At 36.1% G+C, this 24,755-nt stretch overlaps 1 protein-coding gene across 1 annotated transcript in view; it reads left to right on the top strand.

The window, feature by feature from the left end:
* Nucleotides 1–24,755, top strand: part of LRRIQ3 (leucine rich repeats and IQ motif containing 3) — a 144,563-nt gene that overhangs the window by 59,948 nt on the left and 59,860 nt on the right. The window contains exon 6 of the mRNA XM_062193399.1: nucleotides 22,356–22,485. Within this exon, the coding sequence (XP_062049383.1) occupies nucleotides 22,356–22,485 (130 nt within the window). The remainder of the gene's footprint in view (nucleotides 1–22,355; nucleotides 22,486–24,755) is intronic.

Below are 24,755 nucleotides of genomic sequence, written 5' to 3'. Positions count from 1 at the left end.
CATTCCTTTGTAATCATAACCTCTACTCTACCTCCAATGGCTCTACTCCCAACCTGTGTGTACTGATGGTCCTCTTCCCCACTTAATGCTGTATAATTGTTCAAACCTGGTAAATGCCACTCTTAGGATCATTGGTTACTATCCTCACCCTGTCTTTTATGACCTTGTCTAAATATGATCAGAGTTGGCAAACTTGGAAGGCTTCCATAGCCTTGGCAACTCATGATGACAGCCTAGGGTGATTACTGGCGCCATAAACTAGAGTGTCAATTTGTTGGGTCAACAACAGGAGTCACTGTGCACTTGCTCCTCATGTGGGATCTCTGTCCTTAATGTGCTGTACATTGTGATTTAATGCTATCTATAACTGGTACTCAAACAGTATGTTTCACTTTGTGTTTCTATATGGGTGCAAACTGTTGCAATCTTTATACTAAATTGATCTTCTGTATATAAAGAGAATTAAAAATGAATCTTGATGTGAATGGAAGGGGAGAGGAAGCGGGAGAGGGGAGGGTTGCGGGTGGGAGGGAAGTTATGGGAGGGGGAAGCCATTATAATCCATAAGGTGTACACTGGAAATTTATATTCATTAAATAAAAGTTAAAAAAAATAAGAAATAATAAACATATTTGTTGGATGGATCACTACTTGCAGCCAAACTTAATTCCAGTTGGCATACTAGTTGATTTTGAGCTTTTTTCACTTAGAAGAAATGTGATGCCTCATGATTCATCGAACTATATACTAATATACTAAAAATCTTCTGATATGAGATTTGTTATTTACTACCATTGAACTGTATTCTCTTTGAACCTTGATTTCTCATCTACATATTTTACTCTTTTGTTTCTCCTTCATGCTTTCTAGAATTCTTTTCCAACTACTCTACCACTTCACTCTTTCTTTAGCAATATCTAATCTGCCATTGAACCAATCCATTTTATTTCTAAATTGCTATTGATTTATAAATGTTATTTTTGAAACGTATACTTTTTAAAAAAAAAAGATTTGTTTATTTATCTGAAAGGCATAGTTACAGAAAGGCAGAGGAAGAGAAAGAGTGAGAGAGAGAGAGGAAGGGAAGGAGGGAGAGAGAGAAAGAAGTCTTCTATCTGCTGGTTCACTCCCCAAATGGCTACAATGGCCAGAGCTGGGCCAATCCAAAGCCAGGAGCCAGGAGCTTCTTCCAGGTCTTCCTTGCGGGTTCAGGAGCCCAAGGACTTGGATCATCTCCTACTGCTTTCCTAGGCCATAGTAGATAGCTGGATCTTAAGTGGAGTAGCCGGGACTCGAACCGGCGCTCATATGGGATGCTGGCACTGCAGGTGGCGGATTTAGCTACTACGCCACAGTGCCTTCCCTGAAACTTATCCTTTTTAACAATTTTTTCTGTTATCTTGCCAATATGTCAAACTTATGTTTTCTTTGTTTAAACATAGTAGTTACAGTAGCTCTATAGTTTGTGTCTATTAATTTCAGTGGATTGAGTTTTATGTACTGTTCACTGTATTTCACTGTATTTGAAATATTATTTATGAGAACTCTAAATACACTTTCCTCCACAGAATATTTTATTTTCTACCACCAAGCACTAAGGATGACCTAATAAGTCCCCATTAATGTTCAGAGTTTCAGTTTTAGTGGATTATACATCATTCATTTTAGCTTCAAGCTGGTTTTGTTTTATTCTCAGTAATATCATGGGGTAGCCATCTGAGAGCCAACTTGTATGTGGGCAGGGTCTTCTATTTGGGTGAATATGGAATTTTATTTTTGACTCCTGATATCTAGAACCACCTATTCTATTGTTTGGTTTTTAAGGTTTCTTTTTTTTTTTTTCTTATCTGCAGATTTTCTCAGATCAAAATCATTTTTGAGAGTTTACCTCTCTGGTATTTATTTCAGTTTAGTTTCTTCTTAAAACAATTTATTTATTTATTTATTTGAGAGGCAGAGTTATAGGCAGAGAGAGAGAGAGAGAGAGAGGCACAGAGAGAGAGGTTTTCCATGCTGGTTCACTCCCCAAATGGCCACAATGGCCAGAGCTGGGCCAATCCAAAGCCAGGATTCAGGAGCTTCTTCCAGGTCCCCATATGAGTATATGGACCTAAGTACTTGGACCATCCTCCACTGCTTTCCCGGGCCATTAGTAGGGAGCTGGATTGAAAGTGAATTAGCCAGGACTCAAACCGGCATTCATATGGGATGCTGGCACTGTAGGTGGGGGCTTAACCTATTATGCCACAGTGCCAGCCCCCAATTTACAGTTTCAATGTTCTTTTCTTATTATTCTATTATAAACAACACAATATAGCTAGTTGAATCTCTTCACCATTCTCTTCAGTCTCCTCATTTATTTTTATCTGCTTGCTAAATGTTTTCATTATGTGAATTAAGTATAATGTACTTTTTTACACCTTCCTAACTCATGTTCCCAATTTCTCGAAGATGCTTTCTAATGAACTCGGTGTTCTGACTGCTTTTATAGCTTTCAAGATATCATTCAAATTGAAATATAAACACATACTTTATATTGAAATTCATAGATAAGGGCATATTAATTAAAGCAAAGTGGGTTAGGCAAAGAAAGAATTTAGACTTGGCTACTTGGACAGTAGTACAAGAGACAGAATGGTTGTAGATAGCACTAGACACTATCAAAGGAGAATCAGTGCCATAGGCAGAATCATATCCAGTGAGTAGGGTAACTCTATTCACTATGTGTCCAGCAACAGCTTACCAAGTGGAATGAAAAATTTAGCATCCTTGAAATTGGGTAAGGTTAAGATAGCATTTTTTAATTAATGAAGTCTATCATCATATATCAAAGCCCACATAATACGTAAAGAATTGTCTCAAGAAAGAAACTTGGACTAAAGAGTGGTTTGCTCGAATTTAGAAATTGGCCAAACAGCAGTCAAATTGGAAGGAAGCTAGAAACATTCCAAAAACAGAAAAGTGTGGTGAAGGCTCATAATGAGATAAAAATATAGTTGCTAGCATTATTCATCAGGTCACAAGCAAAGGTAAATTAATAGGGAATTGTTAAATATTAGTTTTGGAGAGGATTAATTTTCTCTTGCTGTAAGTCCTAGAATTAGCAGAAGGGGTCTGTGTGTTGGACATGTAGCAATATCGGATGGAGAGGATGATTACAGAAATAAAGTGTTGTTTATACCAACAACTTCTCCTCTGAAGCGAAGCATGGCTGCATATTGTGAGAGATTCCAGTATTGGAGTGAAGTCAATTAAAATTAAATATATTTAATCTTAACTCCTATTAAAAAGCTAGCCAATTATCAGAGCAAAGTCTTTTCTTTAGAAGATAAGGCTAACATAAAAGCTGACACTATATGCCTATTTACCACCATTGCAGCACATTGCCTTCTTTCAACAATTATGCCCATAATATAGTCTCCATCTCAAAGTAGACGCTAAAATACTTTTGTTGGTTCATAGTAAGTTCTTGGCTCAGAAGCCAAAATTTTTTTCTGGCATCTAAACTTGACTTCCATTTATTTAAGAAGTGATCATTCCCAGATTGTGCCTCCTTAACTGTTTTTCTATTCACTTCAGCTTGCAGCATTAAATAAAGATAAAAGTCCTTGATATATTACAGAAGAAAGATTTATTCGCTTTTAAAGTCATCTTTTATTATTAGAGGAAATTAATTTATCTGATTTAATTGATATGATGTTACTAAGATTTATCTTGTGTCTCTGTTTAAACATATATATATCATACATCCTTCTGAGGCAACTGTTCTATGTGAATGTCTTTAAGAATATAAGCCGGAGGAGCGGCAAGATGGCGGAATAGGAAGGGAGCACATTGATAGTTCAGCAAGACACACAGGTTAATAAAAGTGGAGATACTGCAGGGTCAAGGAAGAGTAAGGGAAGAAACAGCAGAGGAAACTCTTCTGGAACTAGTGTTTCACAGTGGACCTGCGTGGAGAGCGTGGAAGCCCAGCGGCAGACTCAACGCACCAGCGCTGGAACGCGAGGTGAGCCAAACCTCAATAGCCCGAGACACCAGTGGGCAAGTGGAAAGAGGAGGCTAGAGGGAATGAGGCTTGAAACTCCGTGGGGAAAAGTTCACCAGGCTAACTAGAAGAGAGAGAGGAAAAAAAAAACAAAACAAAACAAAAAAAAAACAAAAAACAAAAAACTGACCGATACGGACACGAGTTTCTCTCTCTCCACTCACCCCTCAAAGGCGAGCAAGACAAAGAGCAGGTGCCATTTTGGACATACGTCATAAGCAGGGCGACCTCAGGTCTGCACCGGCCCTGAGCCCAGCAGAAAAACCTGACTCTGGGGGGAGGGGTGAAATAACAGGAGATTAGGATCTAATTTGGCAATCCAGTGGGACACTGCAGGAGAATTGGAGCCCACACCGAGGGCAGCAGAGATTCCCTGTGTGGTCCTTGGGAAAGAGCTTCCTATCTCTGGCTCCTGTGGGTATATCATTCGCCTGCTAACTACCTCCAATTACGTTCAGCTGTGCGGAATTACTTCCCTTTTGAATAAAAAAAAAAAAAAAGAAAGAAAGAAAGAGAGATTTACCACGCCTAACCTGGGAGTGTCATCTTTGACACACCCTCAACCCTGAGGAACCAAACATAGCTCTCATTGCACACTCATCTCAAGCCTCTAAGGCTCCACCGAAAGCAGACAGTCCACTTAATCTAGAGCCATAGTGTAACAAGAAAAAACACCACAGTGAAGAAACCAAATATATCCAACATGCCATACAACAAACGCAAAAACCGAGGTAACAAGAACAAGGAAGACACTATGACGCCCCCAAATGAAAAAGACACCCCAATTCAAGATTATGAAGATGATGAGATCGAAGAAATGCAAGAAGCGGATCTCAAAAAATTGATAAGAACATTAAGAAGTTCTCAAAAACAAATTCTTGAACTACAGAAATCCTTAATGGACAAGATAGAGAATCTCTCTCATGAAAATGAAATATTAAGGAGGAATCAAAATGAAATGAAACAACTAGTAGAACATGAAACTATAATAATGACAAAAAACCACAATGAAATGAAGAACTCAATAGATCAAATGACAAACACATTAGAGAGCCTTAAAAACAGAATGGGCAAAGCAGAAGAGAGAGTATCAGACTTAGAAGACAGAGAACAGGAAAGGAAACAGGCAAACCAAAGAAAAGAAGAAGAAATTAGAAATCTAAAAAATATTGTCGGGAATCTACAGGATACTATTAAAAAAACCTAATATTCGGGTTCTAGGAGTTCCTGAAGGCATGGAGAGGGAGAAAGGATTAGAAGGCATTTTCAGTGAGATACTAGCAGAAAATTTCCCAGGTTTGGAGAAGGACAGAGGCATCTTAGTACAGGAAGCTTATAGAACCCTTAATAAACATGACCAAAAGAGATCCTCACCACGACACATTGTAATCAAACTCACCACAGTGAAACATAAAGAAAAGATTCTAAAAGGTGCAAGAGAGAAACGTCAGATCACTCTCAGAGGATCTCCAATTAGACTCACAGCAGACACCTCATCAGAAACCCTACAAGCTAGAAGGGAATGGCGAGACATAGCCCAGGTACTAAGAGAGAAAAACTGCCAGCCCAGAATATTATATCCTGCAAAGCTCTCATTTGTGAATGAAGGTGAAATTAAGACTTTTCATAGCAAACAGAAACTGAAAGAATTTGTTGCCACTCATCCTGCCCTGCAAAAGATGCTTAAAGATGTCTTACACACAGAAACACAGAAACATGGTCACCAATATGAAAGAAGGTAAAGGAAGGAAACCTCACAGCAAAAGATCACAGGAAGCTCAATTTCTCTTTCAAATAGAATTAAACTCTGATGCTCTGTTAAAGCAATGTGTTAAAGTAATCTAAAAACAAAAAGCAATTCAAATCAATTGGCAATCTACAAAAAGAGTTAAAGATTTTAAAAGCTATTATTAAAATTGCTATATTGGTCTATTATGCTATGTTATATCTGTGTACATATTGTATGTCCACATAGGAAATTTTATTAAGAGTTTTATTTTAAATGGCTTATAGATAAGATTGTCCATAAATTTAAGCTGCTAAAATCAATCAAAGATACATTTTAATTTGTGTGACCTGAATCTGTGTATCATATGTTTTAAACTTGTTGGTAGAAAGAAACTAAAAACATTTTATATGGTTGTGCTTAAGTTTACTGGTTAAACAAACTACACCATGTTAGATATTTAAGAGGTGTTTTCAAATACATGATTCTTAAAATTTATAGAAGGCATTGAACCTTCTGGTAAATGTTTTCTTAAGTTGTTATCTAATGGTTGAAACGGTTTGCTAAGTATTCATGTAATATTGCTATTGTCAGCAAGTGATCTAGGACTTGCTCCCTCATTTCTCTATTCTAAGCCCAACTTGTTCTTTCATTTCTCTATTCTCTTCAAGGTAGGAAACTAATTCTATTATGAAGGAATCTGTAGGATGCACAATTTAATCTTTAGACCTTATAAAAGAGATGGCTAACATTTTTCTGTAATAGCATAGCCAAAATAAGAACTTAAATAATAATCTCATAGCTAGATTCACTTCGCCATCAGCCAAGTATACAGTAAGTAGAAAAAAACCTCCCTTTCAGACCAAAGGGAAAGAAAGTTTTAAAGTGAGAATATAATTTTCCTCATGGGCATTGTCTACCTTAGAAAAACTACTACAGAACATGCCTGTGACTATAGACTTGTAGTTCAGGCCACCGAAGATTAGAGATGGGACTTGAGCACTCCCTTGACTTGCATCCTCTGGTCTGCTTTAACACAAACCAGGAGGAAAAGAAAGCTAGGCATCAGAAGCAATGGGTGGCACGCCTATTAATGGCTGATCTGGACAGTGATCTGCCCTCAAGGAGACCCAACAGGCCAGTCCACTGCAGTGGCTTTCAATGCGGTAAGCCTGGGCTTCAGCAGAAGTCAGCTTGTGAAGAGCCCTGGCAGCTCTGCCAAGAGTTGGATCACTGGAAATGGACCTGCCCTGGAGTCGAAGGATGCCCAGGTCAGAGCCACAGATCTTATTGGCTCTAAGCTGAAAAGCCCTTCACTCAGCCCAACTTCCAAAGTGACCACTGCAGCTGAGGGGATGGTCAAGTAGGGTCAGCAACATTGCAGGCAGAACTGTAAATTTCTTGTTAGAGATGCCACCTGCCTTTACCTGGCCAGCTCTCCTCCCAGGCCAGCCAAGTAATGAAAGTCAACAGAGTGCCTTCCCCTAGGAGGTTCACACCTCCCTTAGGATATACCCCATGTGAAGAGATAGATAGGTCTGGGCCTCTTAACTTACAAGGCCTAAAGCCCACCTAAAGCCCCTTCTATCAGGTTCTATTTGCCTCTCAATCAGAAAACTTAATTGTAGCTTAGATAGCACCTTTCTTAGCACATCTAACAATGACTCTGTCCTTTGTTCTAGACCCTGTCTAGCACACTTGGGCCTCATTCCTTTGTAATCATAACCTCTACTCTACCACCAATGGCTCTACTCCCAACCTATGTGTACTGATGGTCCTCTTCCCCACTTAATACTGTATAATTGTTCAAACCTGGTAAATGCCACTCTTAGGATCATTGGTTACTATCATCACTCTGTCTTTTATGACCTTGTCTAATATGATCAGAGTCGGCAAACTTGGAAGGCTTCCATAGCCTTGGCAACTCATGAGGACAGCCTAGGGTGGTTACTGGCGCCATAAACTAGAGTGTCAATTTGTTGGGTCAACAACAGGAGCCACTGTGCACTTGCTCCTCATGTGGGATATAATGCTATAACTAGTACTCAAACATTATGTTTCACTTTGTGTTTCTATGTGGGTGCAAACTGTTGAAATCTTTATACTTAATTGATCTTCTGTATATAAAGACAATTGCAAATGAATCTTGATGTGAATGGAAGGGGAGAGGGAGCGGGAGAGGGGAGGGTTGTGGGTGGGAGGGAAGTTATGGGAGGGGGAAGCCATTGTAATCCATAAGGTGTACACTGGAAATTTATATTCATTAAATAAAAGTTAAAAAAAAAAAGAATATAAGCCACTTTACAAAAAGTTGTTTTCGTTTGTATTTTCCATACTTTATGTAGCACAGTGATATGCACACTGGGTGGCACTCAAAGACTATTTAGTTATTTAAAATACCATCTATTATGTTAAAAACATTATATTCCAAATTCTATATGAATTTGAGCTATAATTTACACATCACAGTCATTTAAATATCTTTTCTGAAATATTAATCTACTATGTTGTTATTAAATTAATATTTAACAGAATCTACTTTGAGATTTTTGTGAGTGGGTAAAAAGAAGGGAATAATTAAAATAAAATGGACTGGAATTATAGGATACATGTCAAAAACAATGTTATGAGATGTGTAAATAAAGCAAGTTTTTTACCAGTGCTGTTATAATATAATGCACAATACCTTTCAACAGTAGAGAAAGTAAAGGGGTTATTATATACTCTGATCATTTTAATCAGTTTATTGTACTTAAAATGCTATGGGCTGATGATATTAAAAGATTGAAAAGAAATCATGTAGGTAAAATAATGATTAATATATTCTTAAGCACTATTAAATGAAATGAGAATATTTTGGTGGTGCCAGCATTGTGGCACAGTAGGTTAAGTACCTGTGAAACTGGCATCCCACACGAGAGCTGGTTCCAGCTCTTGGTGCTCCACCTTTTATCTAGCTTCCTGATAATGTGTCCGTTAAGGCAGTGGAAGACGGCCCAAGTGCTTGGGCCTCTGCACCCATGTAGGAGACCAGGACTGAATTCAAAACTGCTGACTTCAGGCTGGACCAGCCACTGTCATTGTGGCTATTTGGGGAGTGAATGGAAGATGGATGGAAGATCTCTCTGTCTCTCTCTCTGTGTGTGTGTCTCTCTCTCTTATCATTCCCCTCTTTCTCTTTGTAACTCCCCCTTTCATATAAATAAAATCTTTAGAAAAATAAAAATGATATATTTTGGTGAACAGTCTTCACTTTCCAGAACATGTTCCTTTTTATTAGTATTAGAGGTAAGATACTAGGTACAGCAACAATTGTTCTGACTCAGTAGGCTGAAGCATATTTATCTCAATTCTTAGGATACTGATAGAATCTTGAAAATATTGATTCAGAGATACTATTAGAGTTCAATGCAAAATCAACATGTTCTTGAAATTGATACCTAGTCATTATGTGAAAAAATTGATATATATTCTCAACTACCAAATATTTATAGGGAAGGCATATGCTCACTTCAAAAGAAAAATCTTAATAGACAATAGAGATAGAAAAAATAATTAAAAAGAACACTTTTCATTTTGAATTTTCATTTTTGAGATCATTGAAATCTGTAAATTCACATTTTATGTTTCTTGCTATAATTTAGAGAGACGGTTGTTAGAATTCATGAGCACCTAAAAGCAAATCTTGAGCTTGCAGTCCTTGAGACAAAGTGTAATGTTTGCTGACTATCATTAACTAATGGTACACCTCAAGAGGTTAACCGTATTTTTTCCATTTTTAAACTTTATTACTGTATTTTTCTTCAGGATAAACAAAAATTGTGGGTCAATTTTCACTGAAGTGGGCTGGATGTATGTATTCACGTGTCATCAGTGTCAAAAGGAATTGTGCACATCATTCCCTGGACAGCAGCATGAAAACCTGTCTCTTATTGGACACTAGGGATATCAACTGTACACCCAAGATAAGTGTAAAGTTGGAAAATGAAATACACTTAGCACTTCATTCAAGGCAGCATATTTTAACAAATTGAAACTTGCAAAAAATGTTATTTACTTACTAATGGAATAAGGATCTAATATTACCACTTTTAAATTGAGTAAAACATACCATCATTAAAAATTGCTTTGCAAAGACTAGTAATACAAGAAAACTGTCCATCCTTGGCTAATAAAAAGATGAAAAGGTGAATATTAAAAGGACCATTCTTTACCACTTAGAATGAAGTTTTATTTGTTCAAGGTGAAAGAGATTACCTCTTTCAGTGTATTTCAGTTTTGCTAAATGCCCAGAATGACAAATATTTTGTATTTTGTGACTTATCTAGACATCATTACTACTGAATTTTCTCAAATTTAGTCAGCACATGAAAAGAAAATGTTAACTGTTGTTTTATACTGCTGTTCTCTGGGTATCTTAGGATAGTTTTCAAGATAGTGCATCTAACCATGGGTTTGGCTGACTATATTGACCTAGAAAGCCTGGAAATACTCATGATAAATTACAGGCATTTCTTTATGCTTAAGCCTTTGTTTAATAAAATTTGCAAGAGTCTGACAATGCTGGCATTAATAGCTTAAGAACCTAAAGTATGCTTGTTTGTATCTTGTAAAGTTTTGGCAATACAATTTTGAGTCCTTTTATCCAATCATAGGAATTTTGGATTTCCTATAAGTAATTAATATTTTGGCTTTGTTTGAAATATTTCTCATGAAATCAGTAGGCCTGGGATTGTCAATAAAGTTGTGCTCAAAACACTGTGCAATTAGAGTGAGATTTGTGCCGAGACTATATAACTTTCAGGCTTTGAACTCAGGGTTAGTGCTAGCCCTTGACTGAGCCTCAAATGTACAGATAATAGATATAGATAATAGTTATAGATATATGTGAACCCATGTTTTCTATATAAATATCAATGCACACTTAGATGCATATAAGTATATGAGTGTATATATTCACTTGTTATATAATGCGTTTTTTAATCAAAAGAGTCCTTGCAATTCCTGGGATATATATGGCATATGGGAGGAAGAAGCATAATTGTATTGCATTTGATGCAGTCTTTTTCAAAAAGCTTATGTCAAGCATTTACAAATATCCGGAACTCCCAAAATGAGTATGTTATTCTCAGTTGCAGGAGGCTAAAACCTCAATTTTAGAAAATATTATAAAAGTAATTCTGTTGAGTCAGTTTGAGTGTTTATCATTGTACTTTTATAAAATATATTCCAGTATATTGTAATCTGTTTCACTTTAGCAACATAATTATGTATATGAATATCATGTTAATTTATTGAGATGTTTTCCTTGTGGAAAACAATAAACCTGTCCTCAGATTCAAACTCAAATTTAAAACATAAATTCTGAAGTGTTAGGTTTGCTTAATGTGTTTACCTTAAAGAAGAGCAGCGTAACTATTGAGACAGTATTGGTAATTCTTCTTGCTCTTTTCTCCTTTTGTCACAAGTGCAAAACTCGTTTAGATGTGCACTGAGCTCTTGAGCTATACACTGCATTAAGAAAAAATGCGGGGCCAGCGCTGTGGCATATTAGGTTAATCTTCCACCTGCGGCGCCGTCATCCTGTATAGGCATCAGTTCTAGTCTTGACAGCTTTTCTTCTGATCCAGCTCTCGGCTATGGCCTGGGAAAGCAGTAGAAGATGGCCCAAGCACTTGGGTACTTGCACTCACCTGGGAGACCCAGAAGAAGCTCCTGGCTCCAGCTTTGGATCGGACCAGCTCCAGCCATTGCAGTCATCTGGGGAGTGAACCACAAGATGGAAGATCTTTCTCCTTGTTTCTCTCTCTGCCTCTCACTGTGCCTCACTGTCTGTAATCCTACCTCTCATTAAAAATAAAAATAAAGGGGGCTAGTGTCTTGGTTCACTTGGTTAATCCTCCCTGTGGTGCCAGCATCCCATATGGGTGCCAGGTTCTAGTCCCGGTTGCCCCTGTTCCAGTCCAGCTCTCTGCTGTGCCCCGGGAGGGCAGTGGAGGATGGCCCAAATGCTTGAGACCCTGCACCCACATGGAAGACCAAGAAGAAACACCTGGCTCCTGGCTTCGGCTCAGCGCAGCACACTGGACGTAGCAGCCATTTGGGGAGTGAACCAATGGAAGGAAGACCTTTCTCTCTGTCTCTCAATGTCTATAATTCTACCTGTCAAATAAATAAATAAATAAATAAATAAAATAATCTTAAAAAAAACTCATTAGAAAAATGTTTCTCCCCTTGAAAAAGTTTCTCCCCTTGAAATTTCTGCTTTAATGCCTATCATTATATTTTGTATAACTGTATGAATTCGTCTCATTTGAAGTTTACTTAAGCAATATAAACTCATTTTCCTCATATACACCAAGTCTTTTTCATTTCAAAAATGATTTGATTTACTAATTGAAAACTATCTCTTTTCTTTCTTTCTTTCTTTCTTTCTTTTTTTTTTTTTTTTTTTTTTGATAGGCAGAGTGGACAGTGAGAGAGAGAGAGACAGAGAGAAAGGTCTTCCTTTTCCATTGGTTCACCCTCCAATGGCCGCTACGGCAGTGCACCGCGCTGATCCGAAGCTGGGAGCCAGGTGCTTCTCCTGGTCTCCCATGGGGTGCAGGGCCCAACCACTTGGGCCATCCTCCACTGCACTCCCGGGCCACAGCAGAGAGCTGGACTGGAAAAGGGGCAACCGGGACAGAATCCGGTGCCCCTACCGGGACTAGAACCCGGTGTGCCGGCGCCACAGGTGGAGGATTAGCCTATTGAGCCGTGGCGCCAGCCTGAAAACTATCTTTCTAACAAGTTAAGCTAAATTATCAGGTTTAATAAAATGGAAATTTTATAAGGATCCTCTTTAGCACTCAGCATATGCTTTACAATGTTTTTCTCAGTTTTGATACCCTTATCTCACTTATCATGTTTTCTCCATCTATAAAGAAAATGAATTATTACATTATGAAATATTTTAGGAATATAGAATTTTAGTAACAAATAATAATTTTTTTATCTGTGGTAGCATTATGCCATAAATTGAGCCTTCAATTCATAGTTGTTGAATAAGCTGATGAAATTTCTCATCTTTTTTGTTATTGCTTTTTTTCATTTCAAGAAGGCAAATTTCATGTATTTCATGTACACAGTTTTAAGAACTTAATGATACTTCGCACCCTGCCCCCTCACTCCCTCACTCCCTCACTTCTACCCTCCCACCTCCTTCCTTTCTTGTTTTTCTTTTAATTTTTGCCTTGATAAACTTTCAGTTTAGTCTGTAATCACAAGCTTAATTATCCATTAAGTAAAGAATTCAAGTAATAGAAAAGCCACTTTTCATCAAGAGTGTAAACACAGGTATAAATAATAATCAAATCTCAAAATGTCAATTTCACTCATATACATTATATTTTGTGCTCTGCATTTTAGTTACCTCAAATAAGTCAAAGCATTTGATATTTGTCTTTTGGGGACTGGCTTATTTAAATAAGAATAATGTTCTCTAGTTGCATCCATTTTGGTTTGAAAGATAGAATTTCATTCTTTTTATGGCTAGGTGGGATTCCATCATATATATATACTGTAATTTCTTTATTCAGCCATCAGTTGATAGGTATCTGGGTTATCTGAGTTGATAACAACAACAGGGATTGGAGACTCCAAAGCGGTGCAAGGATCTTAAAATAATAAAACTACAGCCCCAGTCCTCAGAGAGATTAATTTCTACTAGGAGTGAGAGCTGTAAAACTATGTAATAATAAAGTGAGAAAAGATAGAATGTGATGAATGCCTCGAAGTTATAAATAAAATTACATTAATTCCATAAAGGCAGAAGAACTGTACTCTATTTGAAATATGACCTCTAGGCAAACCAGATACAGAGTTATTTCCAATTATTGCTACAAGGATCCCTAATCCAAAAGTCTGGAGTCAAAGATTCCAAAACAAACTTTTTGAGTGTTATGATGTCAAAAGTGGAGATCTCCACATCTGACCATGTGACAGATGCAGACAAAATGCAGGCACATTAAAAATACTGTTTAAAACCTTTAGATTACATGCATAGAGATATATGAAATATAAATAAATTTTGTGCTTAGACTTGGGTCCCATAACTCAATGACACCTCATGCAAATATTCAAAAATCCCCAAAACATCTGCCACATCTGAACTATTTCTGGCCCCATGCATTTTAGATTAGAATACTCAACACACGTATAATATAAGGCTATCAGGCAATATAATCTGTGTATCAGGAAAATATAGGTATTTAAAATACAATTAAATTTCCATGTAAATAAAATTTCAAATACATATTTTAAGAGATTTTCAAAAAAATCTAAGCCTTCTGCAATTTCTCCTATCCTTTGTTTGTTCCACCTAGTATCAGTTATTGTTCACAATCTGGCATTGTTTTCTGCTCAATTTACAATATAACCTACTCTAAAATCTCAAGGAACATTGTAGCATATCTTTTATTGAGTTCTGCACATGTTACTACGAAGTGTCCACTGTCATATGGCAAAGAGTTTGCCCCAGTAATTTACACATGGTACCTTTCATTTTGGCAACGACAGACACTAAATTAGCCATTCTTGAATTGAAGGAGTAATGGCTTTGTATGATTTTTTTTCCCCATGTGTTCTTAACCTGGACATTTACAGCAAAATATAGTATTCAGGCACTACCATTTACACTGGCCATTTTCTGTATAGAACAGAAATGCCACATTTCTTTTTATATACATTATGTGTCTCCTGAATTTATTTATCTGGGTTATCCTTTGGGAATTCTGTTCCCCATGTAGCAAAGGTATTACCACTTCTAGTCCTCTTTCTTAAGAGGAAATAAGATTGGAATCAAATGCCATATAGGAGCAGTTTTTCAAATAACAGTTTAACCTAACATCATTTGAAGGGTAACAGCTTAACTAGTAACTGTTTCCCATAAGATTTTTTAAGCCATATCAATTTCTTCAAGGTTTTTTTTTTTTTTTTTTTTTTTTTTTTTTTTTTTTTTTTTGACAGGCAGAGTGGATAGTGAGAGAGAGAGAGACAGAGAGAAAGGTCTTCCTTTTTGCCGTTGGTTCACTCTCCAATGGCCGCCGCGGCCGGCGCATCATGCTGATCCGAAGCCAGGAGCCAGGTGCTTCTCCTGGTCTCCCATGCGGGTGCAGGGCCCAAGGACTTGGGCCATCCTCCACTGCCTTCCCGGGCCATAGCAGAGAGCTGGCCTGGAAGAGGGGCAACCGGGATAGAATCCGGCGCCCCAACCGGGACCGGCGCCGCAAGGCATTGGATTAGCCTGTTAAGCCACGGTGCCTGCCAAGGTTTTTCTTATTAACCAGCATTTATACTTGAAAGCAGAACCTAAGTGGCACCCTACAGTTTACCACTTTGCTGACCAAAGCATTTAATTGACAAGCATGCATTGCATGCCCTGTGTGGAATGCCTAGCTTACTAAGTTGATGAGAGGCTGTGTGGCTAAATGCTAGAGCTAATGATTTTCATTCAGACAAATATGACAATTATTTTAGTTTGTGTTTTAGTGTACTTCTAAAGTTATCCCTTTTAATACTATCTGGAAAACTTAAATTCTGCATTAATACCTTCATAAAGATGCCTGGCTAGTAAGAGAAAAGGAAAAATCAAAACGTAAGTCAGGATATCGGGCTGGTGACTTGGCTGTGGTTCTAGAGAGGTTTTTGGGATGATCCTTGAAACAGAGCTGTGGCATAACACAGTATAAAGAGTATTGGGGTACAGATAGCCTAAAAGTGGTTCCTTGTTACAAAAACAAAATGGGTGATTTTATTTACAATAGAAAGCCTCTTAATAACATAATAATGTGAAAACGAAATAATAATCTTAAAGAACTTCAAAGAGGGTTGAAAATGTGCCTTGAGTTTAAGCAATAGAAAAGTTCGGTATAAAATTTTATTCTTGGTCTATAGACATAGGGAATTGTTACCAATGTCATCCATTTCTCAGTTTTTAATGATAAATCATTTTTTCTTGGGGAAATAACTACTTAATACAATAGCCCATCTGTGTCTTACAAACAAGTACTCATATAGCTTGTCAATTACAGGGAGTTCCAAAGGTCCTCAGTTAATCTATTTTGATTATTAGTAATGCCCTGAGCATTCTTTTCTTATTATAATTGAATGGAATTTATTAATATATGGATGTCTCCCCTACTTCCATACCTATTATAGATTATCTTAACTTCTATATTCTGACCATCTAAGGACAGTTTCGTTTTTTTTTCAATGATTTATTTCATTTATTTGAGATGCAGAGTTAGAGAGAGACAAATCTTCAATCTGCTGGGCCAGACTGAAGCCACAACCCGGCCCCTAAGGGCAGCTCTTTTATTGCTACTTTGGTTCACTGGCTTGAGCTATGTAGAATCAAATAATGAGAAAATAGAGAGATGTATCTGAGTGAAGCTATAATTATTCTTACCGGATTTTTGGTTATGTTTACACAATTTTGTGTATACTTCACTAAGTCAGGTACCGGTAGAGTAGGAGAGATTCTAGAAATTTCAGAGTCTTAGTTGATGTATATGTTAAAGAGCTTAGAGTAAGGAGATTGGAGGGTTAAGAGTCACTAAATGAAAGTCTTTGGAGTAACTTTAAGGTGTGAAAGAATTCAGGAAAACAGTATAGGAATGGTAAAGGTATTACTGGGATTAAGCCATGTGAACAATACAAGCTGTAAATTCCCTTCAAAAATTTGAAGATTTTACATATGTATTGGAAAGAATTATGGAGTGAGAGGCAGAGACAGAGAGAGAAGGAGAAAGAGGGAACTGCAATCCACTGGTTCACTCCCCAAATGGCTGCTATGGCAAGGGCTGGGCCAGGCTGAAGCCAGGAGCCAAGAACTTCACCTGGGTCACCCACATGGGTTTAGGAGCCCAAGGACTTGGGACATCTGCTACTGCTTTCACAGTTGAATTAGCAGGGAGATGAATGGGAAGTGGTGCAGTCAGGACTCAAACAGGTGCTCATATGGATGCCAGCATCACAGGTGGCATTTTAATTTGCTACCCCACAATGGCAGCCCTTTAAAATTATTTCTGATGGCTTTCCTTTCTCCAAAGAATGGGAGTCACATTTTATATTATATTGAGCCAAGATTCTTAAACCTCCACCCATTCCTTCTGGTATTTCTTAAATACTATTCATTCAATGTTTAACAAATAAGTATTGAGTACCTGTGTAGTACCAGAGACCATTCTCAGCCTTGAGTAAACACAACAAGCAAAATTCTTATGAATTAAATTCTAGAACAAATAAACTGTAACTCAAGTAAACAAAATTTTGAAAAAAAATTATAAATAAAACAATAGGGTGTTGAAAGAGAAAATAAAAAAGAGGCCAACCACTTCTGACAAAGTTATCGGAGGTTTTTCTGAGAAAATCATATTTAAAAATAAGAAAGATGAAGAAAAAGGAGTTAGTTATACAAAGTATGGGAACAGAAGTGATCCTGGCAGAGTGAAGAGCTTTCACTAGGACTTGAGGCATACATTAGCTTGTTTTGTTGGGATGTGGTCAAAGAACTAAGTGAAATTCAGGTTATCAGGAGAATAATGCACAAAATGAAGAGAATCATGAGATGAATTTGGCTATATTTTCAGGGACCATAAGTTGAGTTTTCTAGGTTATAATAAGGATTTTACACCTTGAGCAACTACCAGAGACTTAAAATTAAAAGGGCACATGATAAGATTCATCTTTTGACAATATAAATGTATTTTGTAAGAGACAACATGAAGGCAGAGTTTAAGAGATGTTTATGGTTGTTCAGGAAGAAATGATCATTACTTAGATCAGAGAACTAACAGTGAAAATGGAGAGCAATGAACAGATTTTAAAAAATATTTTGAAGATAGAAATGCCAAAATTAGTTGTTGGTTTAAGATTAAAGAGCCAGAGATTAAATTGGTTTAAGATTAAAGGAGCCAGAGACTAAATTCTAAGTTTTTCTGGTTTGACAAAAAATGGTATTATTTTCCAAGAGGAAGAAGTTGGATGTTGGAAAAGGCAGGGGTCCTGAATCTCTGTTTCCTGTTCTCTATATTGGACTTGAACACAGCTTACATATATAGAGAGATTCCTTTCACAATAATTCAGTAGATAGGATGCTTTCTTTTCATGTTTCAGGTTATCTATAGACATCTGAAAATATGTTTCCTTGACCTGACATAGTGCCTCAGCTATGGTTCTGATCAGAAGTGAATATGGTAAGATTATCACTTCCCTCATTCTTGATGAAAGGCTTAATTTAGCTTAGGATCACTTCATATAATGAAATACCAATTTATTTACTCAACTAAAAAAAATCTCATCACTTATATTTTCGAATCACATCATGTGTTTGAGCAATTAATTTTCCCAACTGCAATGTTTTTATCCTATTTAATTTCATCTGCTTAATTTGACCTATTGTTCCAGTCTGTTGGCATTATTTTGGATTTCTGTTGAAGAATTTTGTTCTTTTACCAACTCATCTGCAAATTTGATAAGCCTGTCTTTTTATTTTGATTCAAATCATTCCTATATAAATATTGATCAAGATAGAGGTGAGAACAGATGATGTACCAAGATACTAGAAATATTCCTTTAGATTGCCATCATTTTATTAATTCTTATTCTTTTCCATGTGGTTAATCAGCATCTTTGATCTATACCTAATAATATTTTCTTTTCATAAATAATGAAAGATTTTATCAAGCTGCTGAATGTAGATTTATCATACCAAAGATATTTGAACTAGATTTGATTGTGACCCTTTTGCAAAGGAAATTGAGAGTACTTTGAAAAGCTTGTGAAAAATTGAATTTAAAAATAAGGGGTTTTTTTGGTGCAAAAATTTGAGATTTGTGCATACAATGGGCCTTAAAAAGTTTATGTATGCTTATTACGAGAAACTCTACAGATTTCAAAAAAAATTTAATTCAATTTTCTGAAAACTTTTATAGTACCCTTATATATGTTGTAATTAGTTTGTTATCCAGTTATACTGTTCCTTGGACATAACCCATTTATCAAATGCTACCAAATAATCTTAAAATAATTTCTAAATTTATGGAGGAAGATGCTATTTTAATAAAACATATATTTTGTTGCAGAAACATGATCTTTATTAGGTGGTCCTCAGTGTTCTGGTAACTTTTCCATCTCCATGATTTTGCTTTTCATTCTTGCATTACATACAAAAGAAAAACCTATTTCCCTTTCCTTGGCACATTGTATAATAGCTCATTTAGAACTTTAGATTTTATGATCATCTTCTTATAGATTTATTCCACTGTCACAAGTGTGCCCTTTGTGATAGATTCTTCTTTTATAAAAGCAAAGAAGGGAAATTATTTTTAAATGATGACATATATTGACAGGTAGATAAATTCAAAGAGGATGAAGGGGAGAACTAAACATAAGAGATTTCTGAAAGGAACTAACTACAGATTTAATTTCTGGTCCTTTAAGTGGCAGGACTCTCTAAAGTAACTGAATTTTTGAGAAATTAAGTATCTCAGACTTGACAGGTTGCTTTTTATTTGTTTCCTTATTCTTTCTGGTGACTGTAAAGGAACAAGTACTAGTGAAAATAAGATCACTGAGCTCACTCATTATTTTTTTTAATGGTCAAATTAAAGTGTGATATCTAGAAGAAAGAATGGGTCCATTTTAAAGTTCAAATTGAACTTTAGGTTATTTTTTTGTATTATTGTGTTATATTATAATTATTATTGCCAGTCTTAAAAAAAAAACTCTAAATATGACTACATGAGCTCAAAAGTAACTACTTATTTGTATTTCAAGAAAAAATAGTGATTTTGTCATGTAAAGCCTAAAAAGACATTTTCTTGTGTACATGTTGTTGATTGAAAAATTTTCAGCAATGATTGAAAAATAAGATTTATATCATAACTAAATAATATGTGGTTCTTGAAATTAATATTAAAAATTGTTGCAGTATGATTCACAGCGTAGTGATAAATTGTTTTCAGAAAATATTAGAAAACATCACATATAAAATTTAAAAGATATAAAGTCTGGCCGGCGCCACGGCTCAATAGGTTAATCCTCTGCCTTGCGGCACCAGCACACCAGGCTCTAGTCCCAGTCGGGGCGCCGGATTCTGTCCCGGTTGCCCCTCTTCCAGGCCAGCTCTCTGCTGTGGCCTGGGAGTGCAGTGGAGGATGGCCCAAGTGGTTGGGCCCTGCACCCCATGGGAGACCAGGATAAGCACCTGGCTCCTGGCTTCCGATCAGCGCAATGTGCCGGCTGCAGCGTGCTGGCCGCGGTGGCCATTGGAGGGTGAACCAATGGCAAAAGGAAGACCTTTCTCTCTGTCTCTCTCTCTCACTGTCCACTCTTCCTGTCAAAAAAATTTAAAAAAAATTAAATTAAATTAAAAAAGATATAAAGTCTGAGGTATTAAGTACATCTATATTGTTGATGCAGGGATTTCTACTGAAAATTTAAATACATGGGGCCATGATATATATATATCAAAATGACTTCCCTAAATTATAGAATAAAAGAGCTGGAAAAAAATAGAGAAGTCAAAGTAATGATGAAAATGCTAAAATGAATTTCAAAATTCTATCAAGGAATTTATCTAACTTTCCTTTCTTTGGATGAAATGGATGCCATTCACTAAAACTAGAAATAAATACTAATGAATTTTGAGGAAAGTGATGTTTTTATTTATTTGAAAGACAGAGTTATAGAGAGAGGTAGAGAGAGAGAGAGGTCTTCCATTCGCTGGTTCACTCCCCAGATGGCCGCAATGGCTGGAGTTGTGCTGATCCGGAGCCAGCAGCCAGGAGCTTCTTCCCGGTCTCCCACGTGGGTGCAGGGGCCTAAGGACTTTGACAATCTTCTACTCATTTCCCAGGCCATAGCAGAGAGCTGACGGGAAGAGGAGCAGCCAGGACTAGAACCGGCGCCCATATGGGATGCTGGTGCTTCAGGCCAGGGCTTTAACCCGCTGCGCCACAGTGCCAGGCCTGGAAAGTGATGTTTTTAAATCTCTGAAATATAAGCTGTCTGTGAGAATTACAAGATAAAGAAGCACGGCTTATGGTTGTTATAAGTATTAAATGATTAAGTATCTGTATAGAGCTTAAAACAATGGTAAATTACAAAGAACATATAAGTGTTCAATAAACAATACACAAAGCAAACATCTCAGAAAGAGGATCTGTCTGAAGATAATTGTTTTTGAATATTCATAATTTAGATAATTGTTTCTCATCAAGAAAACTATCATATACTGGGAAAGATTTTCAGGATATAATTTTGTACTCCTTTCTAAAAATTCTGGTTTTTCCTTTCTAGAAGAGACTATTAGTTGCTTACCAATATGTATTCATTTCTTCTTTCTAGCTAATATGGTTCCAGTTGTATAACAGCCAGCAAAATGCCTATATAAAAGGCTGTATTTCTTATCCTCTCCTTTGCAGCTATAGATAGCCAATGGAAAGTAATTAGAAATTATTTGAAAAACTTCTATGAAAACCCCCTATTATATGTGAAATGCACCCTTTTGTCAGTTTCCTCTTCCTCTATATTACTGACTGAAATGTAGACATGATATGTGAAGCTCTACTTGCTGTCTGGACTCAGATTAGAAGCATTTGAGTACAGAAACCATGCAGATTCAGCAAAATAGAGATGATTAAGGAAACTTGAAAGAGCCTGGGTCCCTGATGAATTGGTGAAACCTCTGTTACAATCCTGGGTGAACTCTGAAGTGAAAAAAAAAAAAAAGATAACAGAAAATTATTAAAACATTCCTAACTAGGTTACAGACATAAATCAGTTTGAGTTTGAGTTGCCCCATTCTCCATAAAGCTCCTCTTCAATATTTTCCTGTCATTCCTTCTATATACATATGGGATCCAATTGCACTGTAAGATTTGCAACTATTCTGGTCCCCTCTCCTTCCCTTTCTTCTTATGTTACCATGATTCCTTTTGTTCCCATGTTATTACCTTTTATTGTTCCGTGGAACAACTTTGTCCCTCCCTTTCTGGCTGTCTGGACAACACTATATTGTGTCTCTTTTTATTGCTTATTTCTCCTCCCACATTTTTCTGTAGTCATGGAATCCTGTTAACAGATCCACTTTTGCCTCAGCCTCCTTCACAGCATCTAAGATTCATATAGTTAAATATATATAACTAAATGTATATTGCCAAAGAGATAAATATTTTCTAAGATATTTATCATTAATTGTTAATAAAAGAACAATTTATCAAAATTGAATACATCAATGATATTTGAGGGAATAGAAATGCTAATTAGCCTAATTTGATCATTATATATTATCTACCTGTATTAAATTATAGAACTGTCCCCCATAAATAAGTACGAATATTACATCTAAATTAAAGATATAAATTTAAAATCATACACAATGGATCCCTATTCATTTTTTCTTAACTCTACATCACAGGCTTATGTTCCTGTTTTTTTTTTTTTTAAAGAAAAATCAATGTATAATACTTGTGAAAGCTCTTTGAGAACTCCCAAACTTATGAGATATCATTGCTTTCATTTTGTTTTTCACAGAATGTAAATTCTCCTGTAGATTTAAAACAGTCTAGTAAGGACAGAGAACATGTTTCCTCGATTTTATATGGATTAAAAACAAAAGATATCAGCTTGAAATCAAAAAAGTCAAGATATCTCATTCAAAGAGGTTAGTTATTTGAATTTTCTATTTTATTTAATGAGCACAATTTGGTGAATACTAGGTAAAGTAATTAGAAATTGGGCTTGCTGATTTTGAGCTATAAATCAAGAGACTCTGAAATATATTTTGAAACTTCTCAATAAAGCATCAATAGGTCATTCAATGTTTTCTACATATACCTATTCAGAAGTTGTTTCATGGATACCAAGAATGTGCTTTTGATTAGAAGTTGGGAATTAAGAGAAACTGGTTTTAACAAGGTTTATATTGAGCATATAGCTTTGTTACTCTGTGATGATATAAGCATTGTACCTCCTTCAGGAGATAGGTGGTGTCAGAAAATTATTATATATTATATAAATTAGCAAATACTAAATTTCCTACACCTTTGATAATAAATCTTGTGTTATATAAAATACGTATTTGATCATTCTAATAAAATTTTAGCTATCAATTGTGTATTGTTTTTCTTCCAACAATTTTTTTCTGGTAAATTTTATAAAGTCAGATAAATATTCTTTTCTGTCTCTGTTTTCCACAGAAGGACCATATGATCATTACTGTAAAATCAGATGAAGAACTTAACAGTTTTCTAGTGCTTTTCTTACTCCTTAATTATTAAAATCTTTTTCTGACAAAACTCATGGTGATATCTTTTTCCTTATTGATTTTCTCTTTGTTTCATATGAAGTAGTGAAACTCTTTAAGATCCTTATTTGGCCTGTGATTTGTTATTTCATGGCCATACCCTTCTTTTTAAGTACTTTATGTATTTCATTAAACTCCACATATTTTATTTCCATGTAATTTTATTTTTATACAATTTTTTTACACTCCCAGAATTAAATACCAAAATGAAATGAAAGGCAAAAAACAGTATTTCCATATCCCATACTTCCCCACTCAGTCTTCTTACTACTCCAACGCAATTTAATTCAGTAATTTTAATAGAGTCTTTTGTTACATAATTTTGTATTTCTGAATGACATGCTCATTATGATAAACTTTTTGAAATTCAGATATTATCTGTAACTTTCCACTATAAAACATTTAATCCTTTTTTTTTTAAGATTTATTTATTTATTTGAAAGACAGATTTACACAGAGAGAAGGAGAGGCAGAGAGAGAGGTCTTCCATCAACTGGCTTGCTCCCCAGTTGGCTGGAGCTGCGCTGATCCAAAGCCAGGAGCCTGCTGCCTCTTCTGGGTCTCCCACAAGGGTGCAGGGGCCCAAAGACTTGGGCCATCTTCTACTGCTTTCCCAGGCCATAGTAGAGATCTGGATCGGAAATGGAGTAGCTGGGACTTGAACCGGCAACGGCTTTACCTGCTATGCCACAGTATTGGCCCCATCATATAATTTTTTGTAAACAGATACATCTACATATCCATGCTTTTATTCTCCAAATAAGATTTTTCATCATTATTTATTTGTTAATTAATATTGAATATTTTAAATGTTATGACTGTAAGTACTTCTCATAGCAGAGTAACAAGTATAGGTGTATATCCATTTTCTTAAAAACTATTTTTTTGTTGGAAATGTGTTTAAAAATCTCTGATTCTATTCAAACCACCACTGGCCTCACATATACTGAAATTTAAAAAATATTTATAATCCAGCTTGAGTCATTCGTTCTTCTGTTATTATTTTTTATTTATGTCATTTATTTCAAAGACAAAGTTACACAAAAAGATAGCGACAGAGAGAGAAGTCTTCCATCCACTGGTTCACTCCCTAAATTGACACAATGGCTGGAACTGAGCTGATCCAAGCCAGGAACCAGGAACTTCTTTTGGGTCTCCCACATGGGTGCATGGGCCCACGGAATTGGACCATCCTCTACTGCTTTCCCAAGCACATTAGCGGGGAGCTGGATTGGAAGTGGAGCAGCCAAGACTGAAACCAGTGCCTATATTGGATGCCGACACTAAAGGCAGGGGCTTTAATCTAGGCTTCTTGTTCTCTTAATTTATAAATATTTTCCTTGCACTTCTCTTCAACTGTGATCTTGAGAATTCTTCTGTGTCTCGGCAGTGTTAGAACTTCTATTTCCAGGAATCTCTACCTTTTTCTTTCTAACTTTATTTTTATTATTTTAGTGGAATGCCTTTAGCATTATTACTTTTGAAACTTTATGCAAAGGAGAAAAATTTTGTAAAAGTTTGAAAGTCTAAGCATATGCTAAACTCATATTTGGTTGATGAAATTATAGCATGGAACTTTTCAGAAATGTGTAGAATTACCTCATTGTGTTCTGTCTTTCTGTGTTACC

The sequence above is a fragment of the Lepus europaeus genome, chromosome 5 (assembly GCF_033115175.1).
Source record: "Lepus europaeus isolate LE1 chromosome 5, mLepTim1.pri, whole genome shotgun sequence".
NCBI classification, from domain to species: domain Eukaryota; kingdom Metazoa; phylum Chordata; class Mammalia; order Lagomorpha; family Leporidae; genus Lepus; species Lepus europaeus.
This window is presented reverse-complemented; position numbering and strand designations above follow the sequence as displayed.